A 25,473-nucleotide genomic window follows, 5' to 3' on the forward strand; every position below is an offset into this window, starting at 1 on the left:
TAAGAGACGGAAGAAAAGGCCTTAATCCTGTCAGAATAAATAAATAGATAAATAAATAGATAAATAGATAATTAAATAAACAATTAATTAAATAATTAAATAAATAATTAAATAAATAAATAAATACATAAATAAATAAAGAAATAGATAGATAAATAAATAAATACATAAATAAATACATAAATAAATACATACATAAATACATAAATAAATACATAAATACATAAATAAATACATAAATACATAAATAAATACATACATAATAAATACATAAATAATTACATAAATAAATACATAAATACATAAATAAATAAATAAATAAATAAATAAATAAATAAATAAATAAATAATTACATAACTAAATAAAGAATTGCATAAATACATAAATAAATAAATAAACAAATAAGTAAATAAGTAAGTACATAAATAACTAAATAATTAAGTAAGTAAATAAATATTTTCGTTTAGGTATACTGCATAAAGTTATCTGAAACCATTGAGTGAAAAGTTTACAAATTTAGACGACATTCTGGATCCATCACAAAATATTCTTGGAAAAGGAGCACAATAGAACATTAAAATACACTAATACTTCATATGTGGCCACAAAGAGTGTTGTTTTCTATAATGAGAGTGCTATAATTCAAGCGTGTAGTTTCAAAACCTGACGATTCCAGTTTCAGTCAATCTCGATATATGCATTTTAATTCACAGAATATGGTCAGCCCTTTGGAATTCACAATGTATTAATTCCATATCAGGAAAGGAATGAGAAATAATGAGTATGAATATAGATATCACTAGAAAAACCGTAAGATTTCAGTAGCGTTTTCGTTGCTCAGAAAAAAATCATAAGTGGAATTCCCTGTTTGAAAAAAACACTTTTTGATTCTTTATATTCTCTTGTGTGTTCATAAACCTAGCGTTTGGTCTTACAGGAGAAATTTAGAGCTTAATATGGAAGTTAGTATTAAAACAGTAACAGTTTCAACAACATTTTTGTTCCAATACTTAAAAAGTATACGTTCTCATTTAATTTATATTTCTCTTTATCTACTCATAAACCTATCGTCTGGTCCTACAGGTGAAATATAGAGCCTAAATTTATTAAAAATGTAAAGAATAATTTATGGGTTGCTTCACTCACATTCCAATGACCATTTGTGGATCTCGTTAAGAAAGTCCTCTGGTACTTCCAGATTCTCGTCCCTCAACTTCCGAGCTCTTTCTACGAAAGCCACGGCAGTCTCCTCTATGGGCTTGATGTACAGTTTAGCAGTTCTGGGCTGCAGCATGGCCTGTTGTACTTTGGTCCGAAAGTTGTACCATTTCTCACCGTGCCTGCGAATTGTTCATATTAAATTATCAATAAAACGACAAAAAATAAACATTTAATATTTTATTCATAGTACAGTATATAGTCCATAAGATAATGATAATAATGTGAATTCATGACAACGAATACAGAAAATAGTGACAGAGATTTCATCGAATCCCTATAACTGTATGAAACGTTTATGCAGTTCGCAATGATTATTGTAAGCACGGTTGGAATTAGGCCTATAATTATGTTTAGGATTTTAAATAATTTTATGCTCGACCATGCCGAAATGTAGTAATTATACACCTGGTAGCAGACCTTTTATGCATGTCATTAAAGTACACCTACTCATTAAAGGTCAGGTCTTTCAGCCAATGACGACTCAGGTTACAACTGTTCAGCCAATGACAGGTCAACTTTCTACCGTTATAAAACCGCAAGTATCGATTATTCTCGGATATGCAATCGAAAGAAAATCAGCGAAAAGTCACGGAGGCTGGAAATTCAATACTGTCGCAGAAGGTTATGTTCTGTTACTATAATAATTAGCGTTAATTGTAAATAATATTCAAATAAATTCAATTTGTCATCTCGTTTTTCAATGTCTAATTTAATTTCAATGTTATCTCTGTAGGTTCTTATGGCCTAGCAAGGTCAATGTGGACATCTGTTCCTAGGAAAAAATCAATACTTTCGCGTCTGCGCACATCTCACAACATACGGGACATTGCTAAAAATTAATAATATCAAGTTAGAAATATGGCCGAGCATAAAAAGTCGTATGAAACTCGCCTATAATGGTAATTAAGAAGCTCGTATGAAAATTATGAAACTCGCTTGCGCTCGTTTCATAAATATCCATACTCACTTCTTAATTACCTTCATTATAGGCTCGTTGCATAATGTACTATTTTATGCTCGACCATGCCGAAATGTAGTAATTATACACCTGGTAGCAGTCCTTTAATGCAGGTCATTAAAGTACACCTACTCATTAAAGTACAGGTGTTCAGCCAATGATAAGTCAGCTTTGTACCGTTATAAAACCGCAAGTATCGATTATTCTCGGATATGCAATCGAAATAGAATTAGCGAAAAGTCACGGAGGCTGGAAATCCAATACTGTCGCAGAAGGTTATGTTCTGTTAGTATAATAATTAGAGTTAATTGTAAATAATATTCAAATAAATTCAATTTGTCATCTCGTTTTTCAATTCTAAATCATTTTTCAGGTTATACCAGAGTAATGTTCATCTTATTCTGTGCCAAGGTCAATGAAATTCGGCCTCGGAAAAAATCAATACTTTCGCGTCTGCGCACATCTCACAATTCAGGTCAGTTCGCACATAACCATAATTTTGAATACTTTCAAGTTAGAAATATGGTCGAGCATAAATAGTCGTATGAAACTTGCCTATAATGGCAATTAAGACGCTCGTATGAAAATTATGAAACTCGCTTGCGCTCGTTTCATAAACAATCATACTTGCGTCTTAATTACTACCATTATAGGCTCATTGCATAATGTACTATTTATATTAATTTTCATTTCTGTCTTTATACTCTTCGCATTTAAATTTAACAGGGCAGGGCCTTCTCGTTAATTGAAACATAATTCATTCTTCATTCCATGAGTCCTAGTCTCGAGACAACAATGCAATTCATAGTAGAAACGATTCATACATCTTTCTCGTTAGCCACGTCACACGTCAATGCGACGTCAATGAGCTGTTTGAAATTGTAGTGAATAATACTATGTCACTATAGAGAACTGGATTCATTTGGAAATTAATATCACAATTAAACTACTTTAGATTTAAACTAAATTAACTATTTCTGTTTCTATACTCCCCGCATTTATTAATCAACCCATTTGTGCACGAATAATAATTTATTATTAATTTAAAATTGAGTTGAATATTTCGTTACGCTTTCACATTTACTTTAATATACATAATCCCACCCTGAGCAGTGAGCAGAACAGCGCGACTCATCGCTTGAGTGACGTAGCACGCTTGGATGACGCCACCGTATTAACAGAAAGCATGAACTGATTTCTCGAATGTCAAGAGCACAAGCGTTTCACGTATAAATGTCTTGAAACTTGAAAATTGGGGACAAGAAACTGACACACATTTTCTCATTAGAAGTTTATAAGTTTCGCAACAATTATTTATTTCTTTATAATGTTATCAATTAATTGTTATTTTTTAAACGTCACTCAAAATATTTATATACTATATTAAATCATTCATTTTGCAAAAAAAAAAATCTTTCGTTTTGTACACTGCGCACAATTTAATTTTTATAACCCAAAATATGATAGGCCTATGACTTAATTATCAATGATAGTACTCCAAGTTGAAATGTGCAATTGATTAGGAAAAGGTTCACATAAAATAGCTCCCCGTACATTTTAATAAATTTAATCTTATTATTTTACTGCTTACTGAAATAAAGGATGATTGATTGACTGGTTGATTGATTGATTGAATGAATGACTGTAGTGAGAGAGGAAGAATTATCAATTAAATTTACTACGTTTTCATGGAGTATTCAATTCGATCTGAATACGATCCCTGTTTTCATGCAATTTTCGATACGTAGTGAAAACGATCTGATTACGGAAGCTGAAGTTTCGAAAGTAGTAATGTTGGTTAACATGTCATCGACATATTAGCGTGTTGGTCACTCTGTAGGCATTAGCTATAAAAAATGTTGCGTTTTCCAAATGAGGCGCATGAAAACTTAATATTCTGGCTGTTAATGAATAATGGTAATATTGACTCTTAGGAAATATGTTTTACAACACTCTTTTTCAACATACATATTGTCCTCGCTGTCGGTAAAACAGCTGACACAAACAAATTACGATCGATCACGCGCTTAGCGTATTGAGATCGTATTGAATACGATACCCGTTTTCATGGAACTCAATTCGACTGAATTCGATCCGATTCCACTTTTTAGCTGTATCGACCTTGAGACTCAGATCAAATTGAATTCCCGTTTTCATGAAGATTTCAATACGGTAAGAGTATTCAGATCGACCTGAATACTCCATGAAAACGTAGTAAGTAGGCCTATTCGATGTTAATAATCGGGTCCTTATAAGAGCTCTTGAAACTCCTGCATGGCTCAATGTGGTCTGCCTTTGTCGTCCAACCACAAAGAATGAGAAACAACTCGAATATTCGTTATACCGAACACTGAGACACTCCGCGAGACGGAAGTGCTTTGCATACTGTCTACAGCACCAGGCGTTCAATCGCAATATATAATTTATATTTTTCGTAACCGGTTGTGCACGACTCTTAGTTCTCACTCAACTCGCGAAGCGCATTCAGTGCAGAAGGTTATCTCGCATGTCACGTGACAGCGTAGCCATTCACGGAGGATGACGACTACTCTCTCCAAGTATGAGCTACTCATTCTTAATGGAACATTCTAAGCAAGTTTTCACAATCTTTCAGTTACTACGGCCAGGAATATTTTTTATCGGGCTTATATTTACATTTGTTGTGGGGATCTGTGTATGCAATTTCGAGGGGTGATTCTGGCATGAGTTCTAGTACGAGTGTTATAACAACAATCGGAGTAGCTCAGGCGATAGAGAGTTTGCCTACCCGTCCGACACTGCGCTCTAATCCCGCTTGGGCCGATTACTTGGTTGACGACGTTTTGTCTAACTCTAAGACAAATGTAACGTAATCTTACGGCGAATCCTCACCAAATAATATATCACTACCATCAATCCCATCGACGCTATATTACCTAATGTTTTTTTTTTATTTCTAAATTTAATATTTTCAAAGGAATGTTAAAAGACTACTGCGAAATTAAATTAAGAAATGAAGTCTTGCCAACTAGAGAGGGCTTATACGAATTGTATAAATATTTCTGTTGTGAAAGATGAATGGAAGAATATAGCATAATGAATTATTTATATATTACTGGCTGCACATTGTAGAGTTAAACAAGAAATACAACTTAGGCAAGTAAATAAATATTAAGGTTTACAATAAACTAGAGCGGTTGAATCTTGCACTAAAACTAGACGTAAGTGTAGGATAAGACAACATAAATTAAATATTTAAATTATAGAAATTGCGTTATAAAATTATATATTATTGTGTGAAATTACTAATTGTGTATAGATAAGTTTTAATTATTCAGTGTATGTGCTATATTTTTGAACTATTAATAAAATTGTATTTGTAATATTTCCTAGTGGTCAACGTCGTTACTGTAAATAACCAATTAGAAAACTCGAAAGGTGCATAACTTTACTATGCTACACAACTTTGCGTAGAAGGGACAGCGTTGCGTTGAACAGCGTGCGGAATATGTCGTCAGCTAAGGTAAGACAAGGAGAACAGGGGACATATCGCACCCCCACTAGAAGAGTGTTACATCTCAAAATATCTTACTTTCGGGAAATGGAGATTGAAATTTAGTCAGTTTTGGAATCGTGCTGGTGACGTCTGTGGACAATGATTTGTAACTTTCTCACAACATGGGAGTTCAATCATAACAGTAATTGACTTTTTTGAAGGAATTGTGATTTTAAACATTTTTTTAAATATAATTTCACATGAAAACTAGCAAAGCACGGAGTTATTCCGAAATGTAACACCAGTCGCCCTTCCATCAATTCCCCAATACAAAACCGAAGAGCGTTACATGCGCATTCTAGCGCCTATTTGATGAACTAGAGTTATAACGTTAATTCAGGTGGTAGAATACGTTTTTCTGCATACGAAAATGGTGTTATCTCAAAATCGACAATTTCATAGATGTAACACTCTTCTAGGGGGGGGGGGGGTGCGATATGATAAAAGTAAGAGAAACAGAAGGGAAATGATGGGAATACAAGGATTGAAAAGGAATAAGGAAAACAAGGGGAATACGAGAAAAACAAGAGGAATAGAAGAGAAATGATGGGAATACAAGGATTGAAAAGGAATAAGGAAAACAAGGAGAATACGAGAAAAACAAGAGGAATAGAAGAGAAGTGATGGGAATACAAGGATTAAAAAGGAATAAGGAAAACAAGGGGAATACGAGAAAAACAAGAGGAATAGAAGAGAAATTATGGGAATACAAGGATTGAAAAGGAATAAGGAAAACAAGGAGAATACGAAAAAAACAAGAGGAATAGAAGAGAAGTGATGGGAATACAAGGATTGAGAAGGAATAAGGAAAACAAGGAGAATACGAGAAAAACAAGAGGAATAGAAGAAAAATGATGGGAATACAAGAACTGAAAGGGAATAAGTAAAACAAGGGGAGTGCAAGGGCACAATGGGAATACAAGGGGAACAAACGGAATACAAAGAGAACAAGGGAAATGTAAGGAGGTCAAGGAGATAATAAGGATAACGAGGGGAATATAAGAAGAACAAGGGAATATAAAGGGAACGAGGGGAATACAAGAAGAAGATGACGATAACGATGGGAATGCAAGGAGAACGAGGGGAATAGAAGGAAAACAAGGGAATATAAGGATAACGAGGGGAATACAAGGAGAATATGACGATAACGAGGGGAATACAAGGAGAACGAGGGGAATAGAAGGAGAACAAGTGGATATAAGGAGAACGAGGGGAATACAGGGAGAACAAGAAGAACGAGGTGAATATTAGGAGTCAAGGTACATAAAAAAGGAATGTAAGGTGAACAAGAGGAAAATAAGGAGAACAAGGGAATGCATAGGAACAAGCGGAATACAAGGAAAGGGGGAATGCAATTAGAACGAAAGGACTACAAGGAGCACAAGGGGGATATAAGAACAAGAGAAATACACGGAGAAAAAGGGTAATATAAGAAGAACAAGGAGAATACAAGGAGGAAAGTGGAACTGAAGAGAAAACAACAGGAATGAAAAATTAGCAGGGGAAATACAAAGAGAACGAGGTGAATGCAAGGAGTGCAATGGGAATACAATGAGAACAAGAGGAATGCACAGTGAATAAGGAGAATGCAATGAGGACAAGAGTAACAGAAGGATAACAAGGGACTGCACAGAGAACACGGGGGATATAAAAAGTACAAAAGGAATAAAAAGAGAATAAGAGAGAGACAAGGAGAACAAGGAAAATACAAGAATAGAAAGGGGAAATGAAAGAGAAAAAGGGTAAATGCAAGAAGAAAAAGAGGAAGACAAGGAGAACGAGAAGATTACCAGGAGAATTCGAGAAATACAAGGAGAATAAAGGAGAAAGGTTGCATTTTTATGCAACAGTCAATTCCTAATTCCGTCTCTGAGGAGAAAGGCGTTGTTCAGGAAAGTATTATCGTTCTTAAAAATTCACTGCCCTCTGCCGGGTTTGAACCCCCCCCCCCCCGAACCTTCAATCTAATGAGGCAGTAGTAACTACTCGATCACAAAGAATGACGATTAGAATTACGTAATTGTGGTAAATGTTACATAGCATTGCGCAATACTAAGTTACGCTGACACAAAATCTAACAATACCGATACATTACATTACCTTGACATTTGTAGAGTCTTAGAAAGCTATTCACTTTTATTAAGGTAATTTATGGGCACCGAGTAAGAAATTTAACGACATGTTTTGAGGTTAAGTGTAGGCTTAATGAACTAAAATTTAAACTTCATTAAATCGTGATTCACAGTGAATACGCTTCACTGGATATTTTAACACGTGTTTTATGTCTCTGTACTGTGTTTTCATTCAGAAGTTGCTAAAAATGTACGGATAACCTTGACACGAATTGTTCTGTAAAAGGGTGTCATCTGCCCTTAGGTGAAAACTTTTAGCTAGGCTGCTTTAATGGGTAAGATTTGTTTTTACAATAATTTAAAGTCGCTAACGAACATGAGTTGTTGTTTTGATACGACTACTTAAACAGTTAATGTGTATATAATTTTTAAAATGAAAGTGTCAGGGTTGTCACCTCAACCGCTTGCAAAACTGTACCGTCCACTGGATTACTCAACTGCCGAGCATAAATAACGCATATTTGCGTTCAGTGTAACTTAATGGGGAACTTTCTCCGCCACACTACGAGATAATTTACGCTGCTCCGAAAGAAATAAAAAGACACGCTATGGTTTTCATACGTGAAGTAGGTCTGCAAACAAAAGCGCTGTCTTGTTTGATGGAGCTGCGAAGACGATCTTCATCCTGCTGCGCAGTTTGGGCCATCTGTGTCCATGCAATGCGGGAGAAACGAGGTCGACAAACAATAGCAAACGGACATGCTATTAGTTTCGTCGAATTCAAAAGTATTAAAATAGTGACAAATTCACATTTAAATATTGTGCGAGAGAAAATACTGGTACCGTATTTCTCACATACTTATTCGTTTTAGGACGCTGAAATATTAGTATCCCTTCATGATTGTCTCCTCTCTATTAGCATCTGTTTAACTGATATCAATTTATAATTTGTATATCACATTTTTAACTTTGCTCTAGAGTATGCCATTAGGAAAGTCCAGGATAACAGAGAGGGCTTGGAATTGAACGGGTTATATCAGCTGCTTGTCTATTCGGATGACGTGAATATGTTAGCAGAAAATCCACAAACGATTAGGGAAAACACGGGAATTTTACTGGAAGCAAGTAAAGAGATAGGTTTGGAAGTAAATCCCAAAAAGACAAAGTATATGATTATGTCTCGTGACGGGAATATTGTACGAAATGGAAATATAAAAATTGGAAATTTATCTTTTGAAGAGGTGGAGAAGTTCAAATATCTTGGAGCAACAGTAACAAATATAAATGAGGAAATTAAACCGAGAATAAATATGGGAAATGCCTGTTATTATTCGGTTCAGAAGATTTTATCATCCAGTCTGCTGTCAAAAAATCTGAAAGTCAGAATTTATAAAACAGTTATATTACCGGTTGTTGTTTATGGTTGTGAAACTTGGACTCTCACTTTGAGAGAGGAACGTAGGTTAAGGGTGTTTGAGAATAAGGTGCTTAGGAAAATATTTGGGGCTAAGAGGGATGAAGTTACAGGAGAATGGAGAAAGTTACACAACACAGAACTGCACGCATTGTATTCTTCACCTGACATAATTAGGAACATTAAATCCATACGTTTGAGATGGGCAGGGCATGTAGCACGTATGGGCGAATCCAGAAATGCATATAGAGTGTTAGTTGGGAGGCCGGAGGGAAAAAGACCTTTAGGAAGGCCGAGACATAGATGGGAATATAGTATTAAAATGGATTTGAGGGAGGTGAGATATGATGATAGAGACTGGATTAATCTTGCTCAGGATAGGGACCAATGGCGGGCTTATGTGAGGGTGGCAATGAACCTCCGGGTTCCTTAAAAGCCAGTAAGTAAGTAAGTAAGTATATCACATTCTAGTACACCAATCGGTATCTTTGCATATAAAGCTACTCTTAAGGAACGCAAATAAATCTATAAATATGCTAATATTTAAACTGCAGACGCAAAGAAAAAAATATTGAAGCAATTATTGGATGACTAATTTTTACAGTGCTTTAAATTCACCATTTAAGATTATTTTAAGCTGTGAGACTTTTATTTAAAGTAATATTAACTCTTTGCTAGATGTAACTACTGATGTAATAATTGTTTTCGTAATTTTACTAACGACATAAGCGGTATAACGCAAATAAAATAAGTAAAGAAATATTTTTTCCTGGGAAAACTACAACCTATGTTGTATGGACATTTTTTGATCTTTTAGACCTTCACCGACGACTATGAAAAGGACGGCACTTATAGGGCCTACCCCTTATACCAGCGGTGACCAAAACTCGAGTTGCAGTGATTACATGAGACAGTCTATGAAGTAAGGAGACGGAGAAATGTACTTGGCATGAAAACTACAACCAGTGGTGATTCCTGTACTAACATCTTGATCAATCCCGTGCATAAAAATCTCAAACTTAATTGTATCAGTAATGTCACTGCTGTCATCAAGAGCCAGTGAATAATATATGATTTTTCTTGCTTCTTCTTCTTTTTTTTTTAACCTCCCTCTTGAACATAATCAGGAATTTTCTAAATTCTTCTCTCGATACTTGGTCGAGAAATTCGTAGTTTTTCAAAATTAAAAACTTCTTATGAACAACTTACTTAAGCTATTTTAATCATTACTGTTTTGAGAAATTCTGTTCTATTAAAAGGCTTTAGAGCACGAGATATTTCAAACCCCATTAGGTAGCTGACTTCCTTACATTTATTTATCTCATCTTTCTCTTCCTGCCTAAGATTTAAGATATGTCAATTCTTGGCGCATAACAGTTCGTTGGCACATAATATTGAATCAGTTTTTTCTACAATATTATTATTAAATGAATAACTAATAAATAGTTACCCTCATCTAAAGATTAAGAAGATTAAAATGGACATAAAACCTGATAATTTTATCCTTCTAGGGAGAAGATCTAAAAATATCAATATTCATAGACGTATAGAAGAATTATAGAAACACATACTTAGTGGTCAGTAATAATAATAATAATAATAATAATAATAATAATAATAATAATAATAATAATAATAATAATAATACATTATTCAGCGTGTCAATTAATGTTTCTATATACTCCTAATTGAATCGTTGAGCAAAGTAAACATATTACATTTTGTCTGATAGAATAACAAACAATTTTTCCTTCTCATTCTTTACGAAACCACCTCTTACTGCTTGTAGAGACAGAGTTTGTAAAGCGACATGATGCCGCCACTGCTTGCCTTCATTACATGAATGAAACACACAGCAATGTACAGAAAATTCCTCGTAACAGTTTGAATGTCTGTGATTACACGATGTAATCACGACACCCGCTTTGGTCACCGCTGCCCTACACCCTGTATAATGAAACTCGACATTTCCCGCCATTGACCTTCCCACAAATAGTCTGTGGAATGTAAACTGTAGTCTTACGAGTGTCGGGTCAGTTTGATTACACCATTACAAGTTCTGTTGTACACGCATACGTAATTACTTCGTAATACATGTACGAACATAGTTTTCACTTGTCAATACATCATTGTTCGAGTATTTGTCTTGCAGGCGTTTACGTTGTTAGCCAAACGAAAATCTAAATCAACATTACTGTTTACTCTTCTGGAATGCAAATTACTTCTCAAAACAAGGCATCGGTGTTACGAAGGCTCGGCTTTGCTGATCTTGTTAATAATACATCACGGCAGATGTTTCAAGAAAAGAAGAAAGCGACGTATTTGATCTTTCGTCACCACGCCCATTTCATGAATTTTTGCAAGCGGCCTCAAACTTTTCGAGTCTCTCTGCCTTATCTCCTATACTTGTTTTTTTTTTTTTAAAGATGGGACATGACAGGAGCGTTGCGATCGGAAAAACAACTGAATGTCACATAGCGTGGTAGGCCTGTTGCTATGGTAACAACGGTTGAGTTGCCAAAGTTACAGTTCGCGCGTGGCGAGTGCTTAATAGCTCTCTTGGCACCCTTTATTGTGCACACAATGTTAGCATTGGTACGTTTCGTCTTTGATTCTCTGTCGATTTTTGCATTGTTTTCTTACTTTCACGTCAATTGTCAATGAATGTTTTAAAGTCAGCCATCTTAACGACAATTGCTACCTTCCATCAGCTGGCAGCGTGGTAGTCCATATTGGCAACATGGCACTGTAATTCCAAGATCGGCCGCTTAACTGTCATGTCCCATCTTTCAAAAAAACAAGTATAATTTCTTGATTTATATGGGGGAAGTATGATGTTGCATAAATTTTGTTGACACTTTATCCACTAAGCCACACCGGATTCCAGTTCCGATGCCGGATTGAGGGTTGGCCACTAAAGGGAAACTGAGAGGTGGAACTTAAACTGAGAGGATTCAATCCGACATCGGAACTGGAATCCGATGTGGCTTAGTGGCTAAAGCGTCAGCACGTAGAGCGGAAGACCCGGGTTCGAATCCCGGTGCCAGAGAGAGTTTTTATCTCCGCTTCACCCATCCTTCATCATATGATAACCCAGAAATCCTGCATGGAAATATTAAATGTACTTCGGTACATCATATTAATCTGAGACCTATATGTAAGATTCGCCACAGATAAATGGATTCCTCATAAATACCTCTCTTACTCACTCAATGTTTTCTGGCGTTCGTACATTCGAACGTGGCTTGATGGTTTCATATTGGAAGCTGGTAATATTAATCGAAAGATTTTTACCCATCTCAATATGGTATTACGACTAGGAACGGACCAACATTAAAACAGTAGCGGCCGGTGATCGAAATCCTCGGTGAGGCCATATGCAACTAGTTTAAGTGCCTCCGATAGGAAATGTATGTTTATGATATTAATTATTATTGTTATTATATTATTAATATATTATTAAGGTATTATTATTATTATTATTATTATTAATGAAAAATAATAATTTCACTCACCAAATAAGCTGTTATGCTGTGAGTTTCAGTGACTGTTTCAGTGTGATGAAGCAACCCACATTATGTGTTCAAAATCCCCTTTCTTTCTTTTCTTTTTATTGTTTTCCCTTGACAGCAACAAACAAGGCCAACAGAGTTTATTTTGCACCACATTACCACTTAACCATTTATGTTGCCCGTGCCAGGATGTAATAGAAACTCGCGTTTTATGATTATTTGTCAGAAAAATTGTCAGCTATATCGTAGGTATCTCGATAGACTCTCTCTTTATTTAAAACTTCCTTTCTTTCAATATTATTTCTTCTCGAAAAAGGACACTCTAACAATGAATTAACTACACCAGCATTATTTCTCGCATTTGTTTCTGTTTATAATTTCCCGGAATACATAACAACATTGACCCAGATTCACTACTGTATTACGAAGTACAGTAGTACAACACCCTCGCTTGTCATAAACTAAGACATAAGGGGAGAGAATAGTAGTAGTATTAGTAGTATTTATTTATTTAACTTGGTAGAGATAAGGCCGTCAGGCCTTCTCTGCCCCTCTACCAGGGGATTACAACTATAATATGAACAATAAAATTACAATTAACCTTAAATTTACAATTACAATTACAATAAAAATTAAAGTACGACAAGATTACCTGATTAATGAAAGCTAGACATTTTATCATAGAAGTTAAGAACAAAGAATATTTTTGTATTTACTGAATTACAAATTAAACGTACAATAACAAAAATCTATAGTAATGAAATTACCTGATATTGAAATATTTTGTGATAGATTAAGAGAACTATTTACAAGAAACCATGTCTGAACGAGTCTCAATTACTGACCAAGTGCCTAGTAAGTTTGCGTTTGAATTCAGTTTTATTTCGACAGTCCCTGATGCTAGCAGGTAACGAATTCCAGAGTCTTGGCAGGCTATTGTGAAAGAGGATGAGTATGAGGAGGTGCGATGGGATGGTATTTTTAATATTGTTTCATGGCGAGAGCGTGTGTTCAGATTGTGGTGGGAAGAAAGGTAAGTGAAGCGAGACGACAGGTACGAAGGAATAGAAGAGTTCAAGATTTCGAAGAGAAGGAGAAGTGAATGTAAATTTCTTTTCTTATCTAGTTTAAGCCAACCTATTGTTTCCAGGGATGGGGTAATATGATCATATTTACGAACATTGCTTACAAAACGTACACACAAGTTATGAGCACGTTGAAGTTTCGTTTTGTTGTCGCTGGAAAGGTCAGTCAGTAAAATGTCAGCATAGTCAAAATAGGGAAATACAAGCGTTTGCACAAGGGACTTTTTTATGCAAGAGGGAAGTGAACATTTATCCTTTTTAGCACATGGATAATAGAATATACTTTTCTGGAGGTTTCTGTGGTTTAGTGTGGGTCTTTGCCTGCCAAAGAGCTGGAATTTTTGTTATTTATGGCCTATTTAGGAAGATAAGTCACAATTGCTATTCCCACCCCACTCTACCATTGAGGCCGGCCCATGAATGGGAGGAGTGAAACCTGACCAGGCCACGAGGCCAGACGAATTGTGCCTCAGCTACAATGTTTTAAGCGCAAACTCAAAGCCCGCGAAAATACAAGAAATGCAGAAACCAGACTCGGCACGAGCGATCCTGGCCTCAGGAACAAATTTTACTGCAAAACAGATCTAAATACATCACAAGCCAGACTCGGCACGAGCGATTCTGGCCTCAGGAGCAAATTTTACTGCAAAACAGGTCTATATACATCACAAAGTTTTCAAATGCTTCTACAGAGATATGTGCTTCATTCAAATAACTAATACATTATATAAAAACACAAAATTTGATTTCAGGTAAGCCAAGTGACTGAGGCCCGGCCTCACTTGCTTCAGTCAATCAACCGCCACTGCATTAAAATAGAGACGAAAGACACGCTGTGTTTCCACAACTGAATCATCGTTCTTGAAAAATGTCTCGACGATAAAAGCACGATGCTGCGCACTCCACGCCTCCATGATTACACAAAACGACATAAAAATTGCTAACAAACGATGGTCGATCGATATCCATAACCTCCATGTTGCTCAGTAAACGGCTTTCTAAAAAAGTCCAACTCCTTTGCCGCATCTTGTATTTTAAAAATGCATGGACACAGACAGCTCATTTTCGTTAATAAGTGGACAAGAGACGTTTTGAAAATGAGCTCCTCAATTGGACGGAGTTACGCAATAATAGACCAACCGACAATTTGAAAAAAAATATATATGTATATATATATATATATATATATATATATATATATATTTGTACAAATCTGTTGATGGTAGCCTAATTTAACTCGGAAAAAATCAAGAATGCGATATCTGAATTTTGCTCTTATTTATAAGCAAAAATTCGTTTATTACATAAAATTCATTTACTTATTTTGCTTTGAAATATTAATTCAACTGCTGGTCTCTTATTAAAAATCTGTCAGCCTTTTTTGTTATTATTTGTGCTATTTTTTGTAATAGTATGAATGTTATAATACTTCTTGCATAAAATGTTTTTTTTATAAAAAACAGATTTATTTCAATGGCCAATATCTCGAAACAGGTTTTTGGCGCTTGGTCTCTTATTGCGTAACTCCTTCCAGTTGTCCCGCGCCATAGCGTCGATGACCGTTCATCTCTGCCGAGACATGTAGACGTGAGGCCAGTAGTTTGCTCGTCAGACTTTACTCTTCGTGGGCTGTCGCGCCACAGATGTAATTTGTTTTAATTGGAATACCGTAATTATTACATTCCATTATAAAATGTAGAAATAAAGAAACTTAATATTGCTCAAGGACTAACAAGGCTCGTCGTAACATCTTGAGTGTTGCGCTCTAAGCGGTTTAATTTAAAACACGGAAGGAGATGCAGTTTCAAGTCTTACGAAGTCGTGACGTGCCCTATGTTATTAAAGGCGTGGGTAGTAGTACAAAAAAATAAAGAAAAATAAAACGCTAGCATGCGAATTCCAGGAATGTAAACACTGCACAATGTGAAATAGAGTTGTGAATGAAAACTTAAGAGAACACTTAAAACGCATCCAATAAACGATACAATACAGAACAAAAACAGAAGTGAATACAGCATATGCACAGAAAGAATGAAAACAGAGCTCTCACACGTGTTATGAGTAGGGCCAGGAAGTTCATGCATTTGTATATATTTTTCCATCGACTGTAATTAATTGCTGATTAATCATCTTCATGAATCATTAACATTTAAGTTTATCAAACCGAGTTTTATGTTGCATATATTTCCATATTTTGACTTCTTTTATAAATGTACAATATTTCGTGATATGTATATTACCGTGGCATATTTTCGCGTTAAAGTCATTAAAGTTGATTTTATGTTACATAAAAATGCATAGCTTGGATTTTTTTTTACATAAAAGCATCATATTCTCTTTTTGAAAACCGGTAGTGAGTGAAATTATTATAATTATTTTTACCAGAAAAGTATTGAAAGTTCCGCGGCACGCCTAGCGAATCTCGCGGTGCAGTCACAGTCTAGTATATCAATCACGAAGCTCGAGTTGATGATGGTACTAGGAACAATAGACTGTGCAGTTACTATTTCGCATTGTCTGTAATGAGGCGATAGTAGCGATCCTAGTGGTTAGCAACTATCTATGGATGCATATTTACTACGTATTGAGCTTCGTGACTCTATATACTAGACTGTCCTACAGTAGTGTGCCGCTATCAACAATAATATTAATGTAAGTTTAATCTCATCTAGTTTGACCTAACTTAACATTTATTGCTTATTATTATTATTATTATTATTATTATTATTATTATTATTATTATTATTATTATTATTATTATTATTATTTATTTATTTATTAGTGACATGAAACAAAATTTAATCACTGCATATTAGCATATTTTAGGGTTTTAAAGGTTAGTAGGTTTTTATAGAATGAACTTCCTGGGCCCATTTATGAGATAGCCTATAAGTGGAGCAATCTTAAGGAGACAATTATATATGGGTTTTAAAACGTCTACAGTTTTCATCCAAAATTTATGAAATTTAAACTACTTAAACATGCCTACAATACGATGATCTGTTTAGGGGCAATAGTTTTGAATTAAATTTTTAAATACTTATTATATAGAGGTCAATAAAAGCACGGCCGACTTGATGCTCGCTTCGCTTCTCCTTTACCGGCCTTAACAATTCATTTTGATCCCTGTGTTAAATCTGTAATCGAGAAAATATGAAATTCCCGCCAGATGGCACTGACTCCCAAGGTTCACTGAGGAATTTGTGTATGGTTTCTTGTACGATTATAATGAGTAATATTGCGCTTATTTCTACTGGTATGTGGGTTTATTGTGATATGATTCAAAATGACGTATTGTTGTGTACCATTGTGTACTTCGAATAGAAAAAGAAGAGTGGAGGAGCAATATCATTCCACGAATTTCCGAGTGACAGGGAAAGATGATTATATTTCGTGACCAGAATATTGTACGAAATGGAAATATAAAAATTGGAGTTGTATCCTTCGAAGAGGTGGAAAAATTCAAATAGTTTACTTTATTTTAGTAGGTTATTTTACGACGCTTTATCAACATCTTAGGCAATTTAGCGTCTGAATGAGATGAAGGTGATAATGCCGGTGAAATGAGTCCGGGGTCCAACACCGAAAGTTATCCAGCATTTGCTCATATTGGGTTTAGGGAAAACCTCGGAAAAAACCTCAACCAGGTAACTTGTCCCGACCGGGAATCGAACCCGGGCCACCTAGTTTCGCGGCTAGACGCGCTAACCGTTACTCCACAGGTGTGGACAAAAGGTAAAATATCTTGGAGCAACAGTAACAAATATAAATGACAGTCGGGAGAAAATTAAACGCAGAATAAATATAAGAAATACCTCTTAATATTCGGTTGAGAAGCTTTTATCATCTAGTCTGCTGTCAAAAAATCGGAAAGTTAGAATCTATAAAAACAGTTATATTACCGGTTGTTCTGTATGGTTGTGAAACTTGAACTCTCATTTTGAGAGAAGAACAGAGGTTAAGAGTGTTTGAGAATAAGGTTCTTAGGAAAATATATGGGCTATAGAGGAAAATGGAGGAAGTTACATAACGCAGAACTGCGTGCATTGTATTCTTCACCTGACATAATTAGGAACATTAAATCCAGACGTTTGAGATGGGCAGGGCATGTAGCACGTATGGGCGAATCCAGAAATGCATATAGAGTGTTAGTTGGAAGGCCGGAGGGAAAAAGACGTAGATGGGAAAATAATATTAAAATGGTTTTTAGGGAGGTGGGATATGATGATAGAGACTGAATTAATCTTGCTCAAGATAGGGATCAATGGCGGGCTTATGTGAGGGCGGCAATGAACCTCCGGGTTCCTTAAAAGCCGTAAGTAAGTAAGTAAGGGAAAGATGCGAAAATGTCTTAAAGTGATTTCACGCCAAGACTTTGTTCCTAAAGCAACTCCCCATCTTCAGTCGTTTGTAGTTTACATTTCAGGGAAGAAGATTATTCTAATAATGGGAAATTTAGACTATTAAAACCAAATGCTATGCCAACAATATTCCCTCATTATCCTAGGTATAAAGTGACAGATATCAGAAGACCATGACGAACAGTTACTAAAACTGATCTCCCTCCACCCAAGAAACGCAAATCTTTTAGTAATATTGGTTTTTCACTATTTGAACAAGATGTTCCGAGTGGCTCAGCATCAGTTAATGACAGTTGAAAATGATCATAAAACGACGCAAACAGACGTTGTCAACTTTGTGGAGCTAAAAAGAAATAATTAATAGATTGCACGTGAAAATTAAACAACTTAATCAGGTGTTACAAGAGAAGCAAGATGAGATAACGATAACAACCGAAAAACTCCAAGTAATTGAAAGAGATCCGTTACATAAAGAACTGGAAAATGTAAGGAAAAAGGCCGATGAAGGCAGTATTCATGCAAAATTGATTCTAGATCAGCTGCTTAATCATCGAAAGAGAATACCAAACAAGAACATATTAGAAAATTTGTGTTCAGAAACTGAGCCGTTACTGTGTAGATATCCTCTCTTGCAATGCCAATTTGTGATGAAGACTGTCAAAAACTACTTGCTAATATCATTCCTGTGAAATCTATTAGGTCACTTCTAGATAACATTGCAGCAGCTTTAACTGAAAAGCTTATTCCTTCGAAGAATGCGGCTTATAATGCACTGAGCTGCAAAATCTTGAAACTATGATTCTTGAATCTGCAATATCAAGTAGAATGTATCAGTGCAGTGAGTGAAATTATAAAACTTGTACAAGTTATTGTAAATAATTACCCTAGTAATTACTTTGAAACATCGCAGTTTAGCCTAGGGGTGCTACCCAGTGAATAAACTACAAAATTATGCCTCTGTCATCATGTTACTTAAACTGAACAGGTTACTATGCGTTACCTTCCCTGCTTTTAAACTCTCGCTTTTACCATAATTAACAGAACTAAACATAATAATACTTATTATTTTCTTATTTATTATTTATAATTGTTATTATTACTCTTTAACCATTTATTTTAATTCATATTGAGTATTTCTTCTGTGGACACCACTCCTTGGCAGACAGCGCCTCGTGGTGGAATTGACAAATTATCCAATTTCAACATAAGATTACTATTGTCAAGTCCGTATACAAAAAAAGCTAAGGTAACATCAAGTCGGCCGTGGTTCAATATATACTCAAAAAATTGAAAATAGTCAAGGGAATAAAATTTAATTAGTTTTTAGAGCTCAGTCTAAGTAGGAGGTCAGAATAAATTTATCAATTTCAGGAATTTATCATTACAGCAAATTTTATTCTGAACGCAATAAGACTGTCTTAATATTTCACACAAATGCTAATTATATTTTATTTATCAACATTTAATTGACCTCTGTGAGAAGTTTCAGACCAATCTGACAATAACTGTTTTGCAAGGAGCTTTTTTTTTATTCAAGAAACTGCTTAAAATTTCAAAGTCGAGAAAAAAAACTTAAAAAAGCATCTTTCTCAACTCACTCACGCACCGTATGTTTGGCCACATTTGATAAAGGGCTCTGAAATAGGAAATGAAATAGTATGAAACTAGAATTGGGTAGCACAACTGGGGAAGATAGGGGTGGAAGCATGGGGAAAGAGTATATTCCCCCGCCCACAAGACCGGAGCCTTCAATGACGTTTCTGTGACGTTTGGCAAGCACACTGAATACATATCTCTTCTCCCACTACTCTATAAAGACGTGAGGGTTAAAGGGAAGGGATAAGTTACGTGTTCCGACTTGTGACGCCTGCTTCAATTGTAGCACAGTTTTGCATCTCTGAACTAGAAGGTTCATATATAATATAAAATAAAAATATTTCACCGTTATTTCACCACAGTGTTTCATCAAGAGTTTCACATAGGTTCATGCTCAGTCCTTTGATGTCAATTACGATTACATCGTGATTTTATCATTTTGCTAGAAGTTTCAGTCACGATCTAATCGTGATATAGTTTCCATTTTGCTGTTATTCTCCAGACGGCAAAAATTGTTGTGTTGCGTTGTGTTGTGTTATGAGTAGAGAGAAAGATCCAGTGGAGCGGATCACTTGGTGTGAGTTTACTTGGCATTTTTCAAATAATACCACAGTCTAGTATATATATTCACGAAGCTTGAGTTTGTGAGGGTACTAGGAACAATAGACTGTGCACGCACTATTTCGCATTGTCTGTAATGAGGCGATGGTAGCAATCCTAGTGGTTAGCAACTATCTATGGATGCTTATTTACTATGTATTGAGCTTCGTGACTGTATATACTAGACTGTGACAATACTACGCAAAGAGGGTCGGCACCAAGAGGGTTAAAGTGAATCACTGGGAAGCCATGTGTCACTTTGTGACCTCGTGTACTTAATAACCGTTATGAAGTAGTCAGTGGCGCCGATGACAATTTGACTGATAGTGAAATATAATAATAATAATAATAATAATAATAATAATAATAATAATAATAATAATAACAGTATTCCTGAACTGTATTCCTGAAAATACTTATGATCTGTTGAGATGCCCTTTTAAGTTGTTACTTAGCTTAGCACAAAATTGATTAACTCGCGAACGATATCCTTATTTTCAGTGTCTTCAGCTTCATTTTGTCCCCTTAATGCCAACTTGAATTCACCACAAGAGCGAATAAAATTTGTAATTAAATTTAAGTCACAGCCTATCTGTTTTTACTAATTTGTTCGTTATGTTTCACAATAATTGATTGCTGATAGTGTGAACTTAATTCATCTTGTATAATTTAATTTTTCCAACACCAACTCATTACATTATGCATGTGTTCTTTGGATTCCTCGTGCTTGTCCATTTTTGTGCGTCATTTTCCTGAATAGTAAGACTGAAAGCAGCGGTTAAGAATAGTTATCTTCATTCTCGACAAGTTTCTTTAAGGAAGACATTCAAAAGCTGATGATGTGACCCAGGGTATAACTAGCCTGTAGCACTTTCTCTATTGGTCTGTGATCTATGGTCATCTTAGAAAATATTTTAGAAACATTGCAACGCCTCCAGAAGAAAGTTAATAAATGGTAGAAAATGTATTGTCTGGCAGGAAGGTAATTAGCCGACATAGCTATGAAGTCTGGTCAGACGTCAGAAGACGTTGACATGCACGTCATTGTCTTCAATAAGTGTATTCATTCACGCCACATCAAAGTAAAAGGTGGACACGTATCATCGTGTTTAATTTTAATGAGCTGTCGATGACGGAATATTAACAGAACTATTTTCCTGAGAGGAATTCCATTTTTCACTCATAACATTATTGCTGTTTACAATAATCCGATGTGCTAATTTGTATTCTGTGTTGATTATGATGAAGCTGTAGAGTCCTCAAGACATTAACTTCTTAAGGGTATTTTGCCGACTAAAGATGAGATGCGGTTGTTGAGAATACAAAATCCGTTGCTTCAAGTTGCGTAGATCATTATTATTGGACTATTGTTAGGTTTTTGACAGACATGGATTGTAGAAGATACTTTTTGTAAGTAATTAATCATGTTAGTAAATTAACAAAATCAAATAGAGTTTAGTTTTTAATTAATTTAATCTTGAATCTGAATTAAGAAACCAAATAGACTTTCTATATATCCTGATTAAAATTAGCATAACAAGTAAAACAAGTGATATTTAACAGTGGGAGTCGAATGCAGTAGCCATCCGCTCTGCCAGCTAAAATAAATTACTATTATTATTATTATTATTATTATTATTATTATTATTATTATTATTATTATTATTTGCCTGATGATTCCATTTGGCATGCTCAGAAGTAGTTTCGTTCTTTACCGATAGAGTGCAGCACTCGCCAGTTCCTTGGCCAGCTGTTATTAGGAAGAGGATTGCTTTGTTTTTGTTTCTCCATAGTGTGTCTATGGAAAAAAAATCAGGTCAGAAAGGTTTAATGGTCAATCGGGCCTTACTTTCAGAACGGCTATCGTACAGATCAGTATGAAACATGCATGTTAAAAGGTCTATCTAGGCTATCGAGATAAGGAGCTGATCTCATGATCTGAGGCCTCACTCGGATGTGTTTTTCAATCTCAGTTCCACTGATGATCTTGTTGGGGTTTTAGCGACATTGAAGGCAAACGTCAGGTAATTCATGGCGAATTCTTGGACCTATCTCGACAAAATACCATCTCCCTATCAACAATATACTCCATCGACGCTAGAAAACCTCGCAGTTGATACAGTGTCGTTAAAATAACAGCTAAAAAGACCTAGTTCAAGATGCCAAAACAAACTTAAGCACGCAGCAGTTCAAGAGCCTATATAATGAAACATAACAAAGACAATGGTATTTCTTTCGATGACGTAAAAGCTAGATAATCACCGCAACATTCTCACGATTGTATGAAGTTATTCTGCAAGAACAAGAAAAAGTTTTCTGCTGGACATGCATGTATTCGTCGTATCTCAGTTCTAAGCTGAATTAAATGCCACTTAAATAACACCGCTAACCACTTCCGTGAAATGGCTGGTTTGTGAAAGCTACGTCAGATTAGGCAACAATATTTTTTTCTCCTTCACAAATTACCTCGATATCTGTGAAAGTGTTCGAAATCGATACATTGCACAACAGCTGACATGAATAGGTCGAGGCCGTTTCGCTCTTCCTCGGTGCATCCCATAAAAATAGCGACGAGTTCTTCAAGCACTCGTCGGCCTTCATCCTATAACGCACTGCCCAGCTAGTCGCGCGAGGTCGTTGCACCAACCAGTTAACGAGCTAATGTAAAACGCGGGTTCCACGATAAAGTGCGCGATGTTACGGCACAGAGACAGATGGAACGGGAGGGACTGCGTAACTTTGATAGGAAAAAAAAATTGTGAACTTAACCTGTGCATAAAGGAATGGTGAAGTAAAATGCCAACTATTACACTGGAAAGTTGCAACAGAATGATAAAGACAACGTGACGGACTTAGTTGTCTCTTGTACGCCGCGCCGGCCGCTCTAATCAAAACTATAATTGCGTTAGTCACGGAACCCGTATTCGCTACGACTACAACTTCCCTTTGTGACGTAAGAAATTATTTTCTTGTAATTACCTTATTACAAAACCGCCAAACTACCAAACAAGTAGGCTACAAGGAAATAACACGATTTTAATTACATTGCGATGATTATCTAAATTGTAACGAGTTCACAAATGTTTAATTCGTTTCAAAATATGATTTCATTTGAATTCGGGAACAAGGAAGTGGAGAATAAAGGAATTAAAAAGGCACAGAGAAGATGTATAACATAACACAAGGAGAAAAAAAAAGTAAGAATGCAACCAAGAAAGGAAGAAACAATGAAATGAAGAAAGAAAGAATTGATGTAAAAAATGAAAGATAGTAAGAGTGGGTGCAAGCAAGAGGAAAGGTAAGATTGAAAGTAAGAAAGTAGGAAGGTAAGAGTGGAAGCAAGGAAGAAAGAAGGTAAGAGTGGAAGCAAGAAAGGAAGAAGGTAGAAGTGGAAGCAGGAAAGGAAGAAGGTAAGAGTGAAAGCAAGAAAGAAAGAAGGTAAGAATGTAAGCAAGAAAGAAAGAAGATAGGAGTGGAAGCAAGAAAGTAGGAAGGTAAGAGTGGAAGCAGGAAAGAAAGAAAGAGTGTAAGCAAGAAAGAAAGAAGGTAAGAGTGGAAGCAAGAAAGAAAGAAGGTAAGAGTGGAAGCAAGAAAGAAAGAAGATAGGAGTGGAAGCAAGAAAGAAAGAAGGTAAGAATGTAAGCAAGAAAGAAAGAAGATAGGAGTGGAAGCAAGAAAGTAGGAAGGTAAGAGTGGAAGCAAGAAAGAAAGAAGATAGGAGTGGAAGCAGGAAAGAAAGAAAGAGTGTAAGCAAGAAAGAAAGAAGGTAAGAGTGGAAGCAAGAAAGAAAGAAGGTAAGAGTGGAAGCAAGAAAGAAAGAAGGTAAGAGTGGAAGCAAGAAAGAAAGAAGGTAAGAATGTAAGCAAGAAAGAAAGAAGATAGGAGTGGAAGCAAGAAAGTAGGAAGGTAAGAGTGGAAGCAAGAAAGAAAGAAGATAGGAGTGGAAGCAGGAAAGAAAGAAAGAAAGAGTGTAAGCAAGAAAGAAAGAAGGTAAGAGTGGAAGCAAGAAAGAAAGAAGGTAAGAATGTAAGCAAGAAAGAAAGAAGATAGGAGTGGAAGCAAGAAAGTAGGAAGGTAAGAGTGGAAGCAAGAAAGAAAGAAAGAAAGAAAGAGTGTAAGCAAGATAGAAAGAAGGTAAGAGTGGAAGCAAGAAAGAAAGAAGGTAAGAATGTAAGCAAGAAAGAAAGAAGATAGGAGTGGAAGCAAGAAAATAGGAAGGTAAGAGTGGAAGCAAGAAAGAAAGAAGGTAAGAGTGTAAGCAAGAAAGAAAGAAGGTAAGAGTGGAAGCAAGAAAGAAAGAAGGTAAGAATGTAAGCAAGAAAGAAAGAAGATAGGAGTGGAAGCAAGAAAGTAGGAAGGTAAGAGTGGAAGCAAGAAAGAAAGAAGGTAAGAGTGTAAGCAAGAAAGAAAGAAGATAGGAGTGGAAGCAAGAAAGTAGGAAGGTAAGAGTGGAAGCAAGAAAGAAAGAAGATAGGAGTGGAAGCAAGAAAGTAGGAAGGTAAGAGTGGAAGCAAGAAAGAAAGAAAGAGTGAAAGTAAGAAAGGAAGAAGGTAGGAGTGGAAGCAAGAAAGAAAGAAAGAGTGAACACAAGAAAGGAAGACGGTAGGAGTGGAAGCAGGAAAGAAAGAAGGTAAGAGTGGAAGCAAGAAAGAAACAAGGAAGGAGTAGGAGCAAGAAAGTAGGAAGGTAAGAGTGGAAGCAAGAAAGAAAGAAATAAGGTAGGAGTGGAAGAAAGAAAGAAAGAAAGAAAGAAAGAAAGAAGGTAGGAGTGGAAGCAAGAAAGAAAGAAGGTAGGAGTGAAAGCAAGAAAGTAGGAAGGTAAGAGTGAAAGCAAGCAAGAAAGAAAGAAGGTAAGAGTGAAAGCAAGCAAGAAAGAAAGAAGGTAAGAGTGGAAGCAAGAAAGAAAGAAGGTAGGAGTGGAAGCAAGAAAGTATGAAGGTAAGAGTGGAAGCAAGAAAGAAAGAAACAAGGTAGGAGTGAAAGAAAGAAAGAAAGAAAGAAGGTTAGGAGTGGAGGCAAGAAAGAAAGAAGGTAGGAGTGGAAGCAAGAAAGTAGGAAGGTAAGAGTGAAAGCAAGCAAGAAAGAAAGAAGATAAGAGTGGAAGCAAGAAAGAAAGAA

At 35.7% G+C, this 25,473-nt stretch overlaps 1 protein-coding gene across 6 annotated transcripts in view; it reads right to left on the reverse strand.

Annotated features, from left to right (window-relative positions):
• Positions 1 to 25,473, reverse strand: part of LOC138697804 (probable cytochrome P450 301a1, mitochondrial) — a 74,275-nt gene that overhangs the window by 11,310 nt on the left and 37,492 nt on the right. For all 6 annotated transcript variants that reach the window (XM_069823320.1, XM_069823323.1, XM_069823322.1 and 3 more), the window contains exon 4: positions 1,148 to 1,341. In XM_069823320.1, the coding sequence (XP_069679421.1) occupies positions 1,148 to 1,341 (194 nt within the window). The remainder of the gene's footprint in view (positions 1 to 1,147; positions 1,342 to 25,473) is intronic.

The sequence above is a fragment of the Periplaneta americana genome, chromosome 4, assembly GCF_040183065.1.
Source record: "Periplaneta americana isolate PAMFEO1 chromosome 4, P.americana_PAMFEO1_priV1, whole genome shotgun sequence".
Lineage (NCBI taxonomy): Eukaryota > Metazoa > Arthropoda > Insecta > Blattodea > Blattidae > Periplaneta > Periplaneta americana.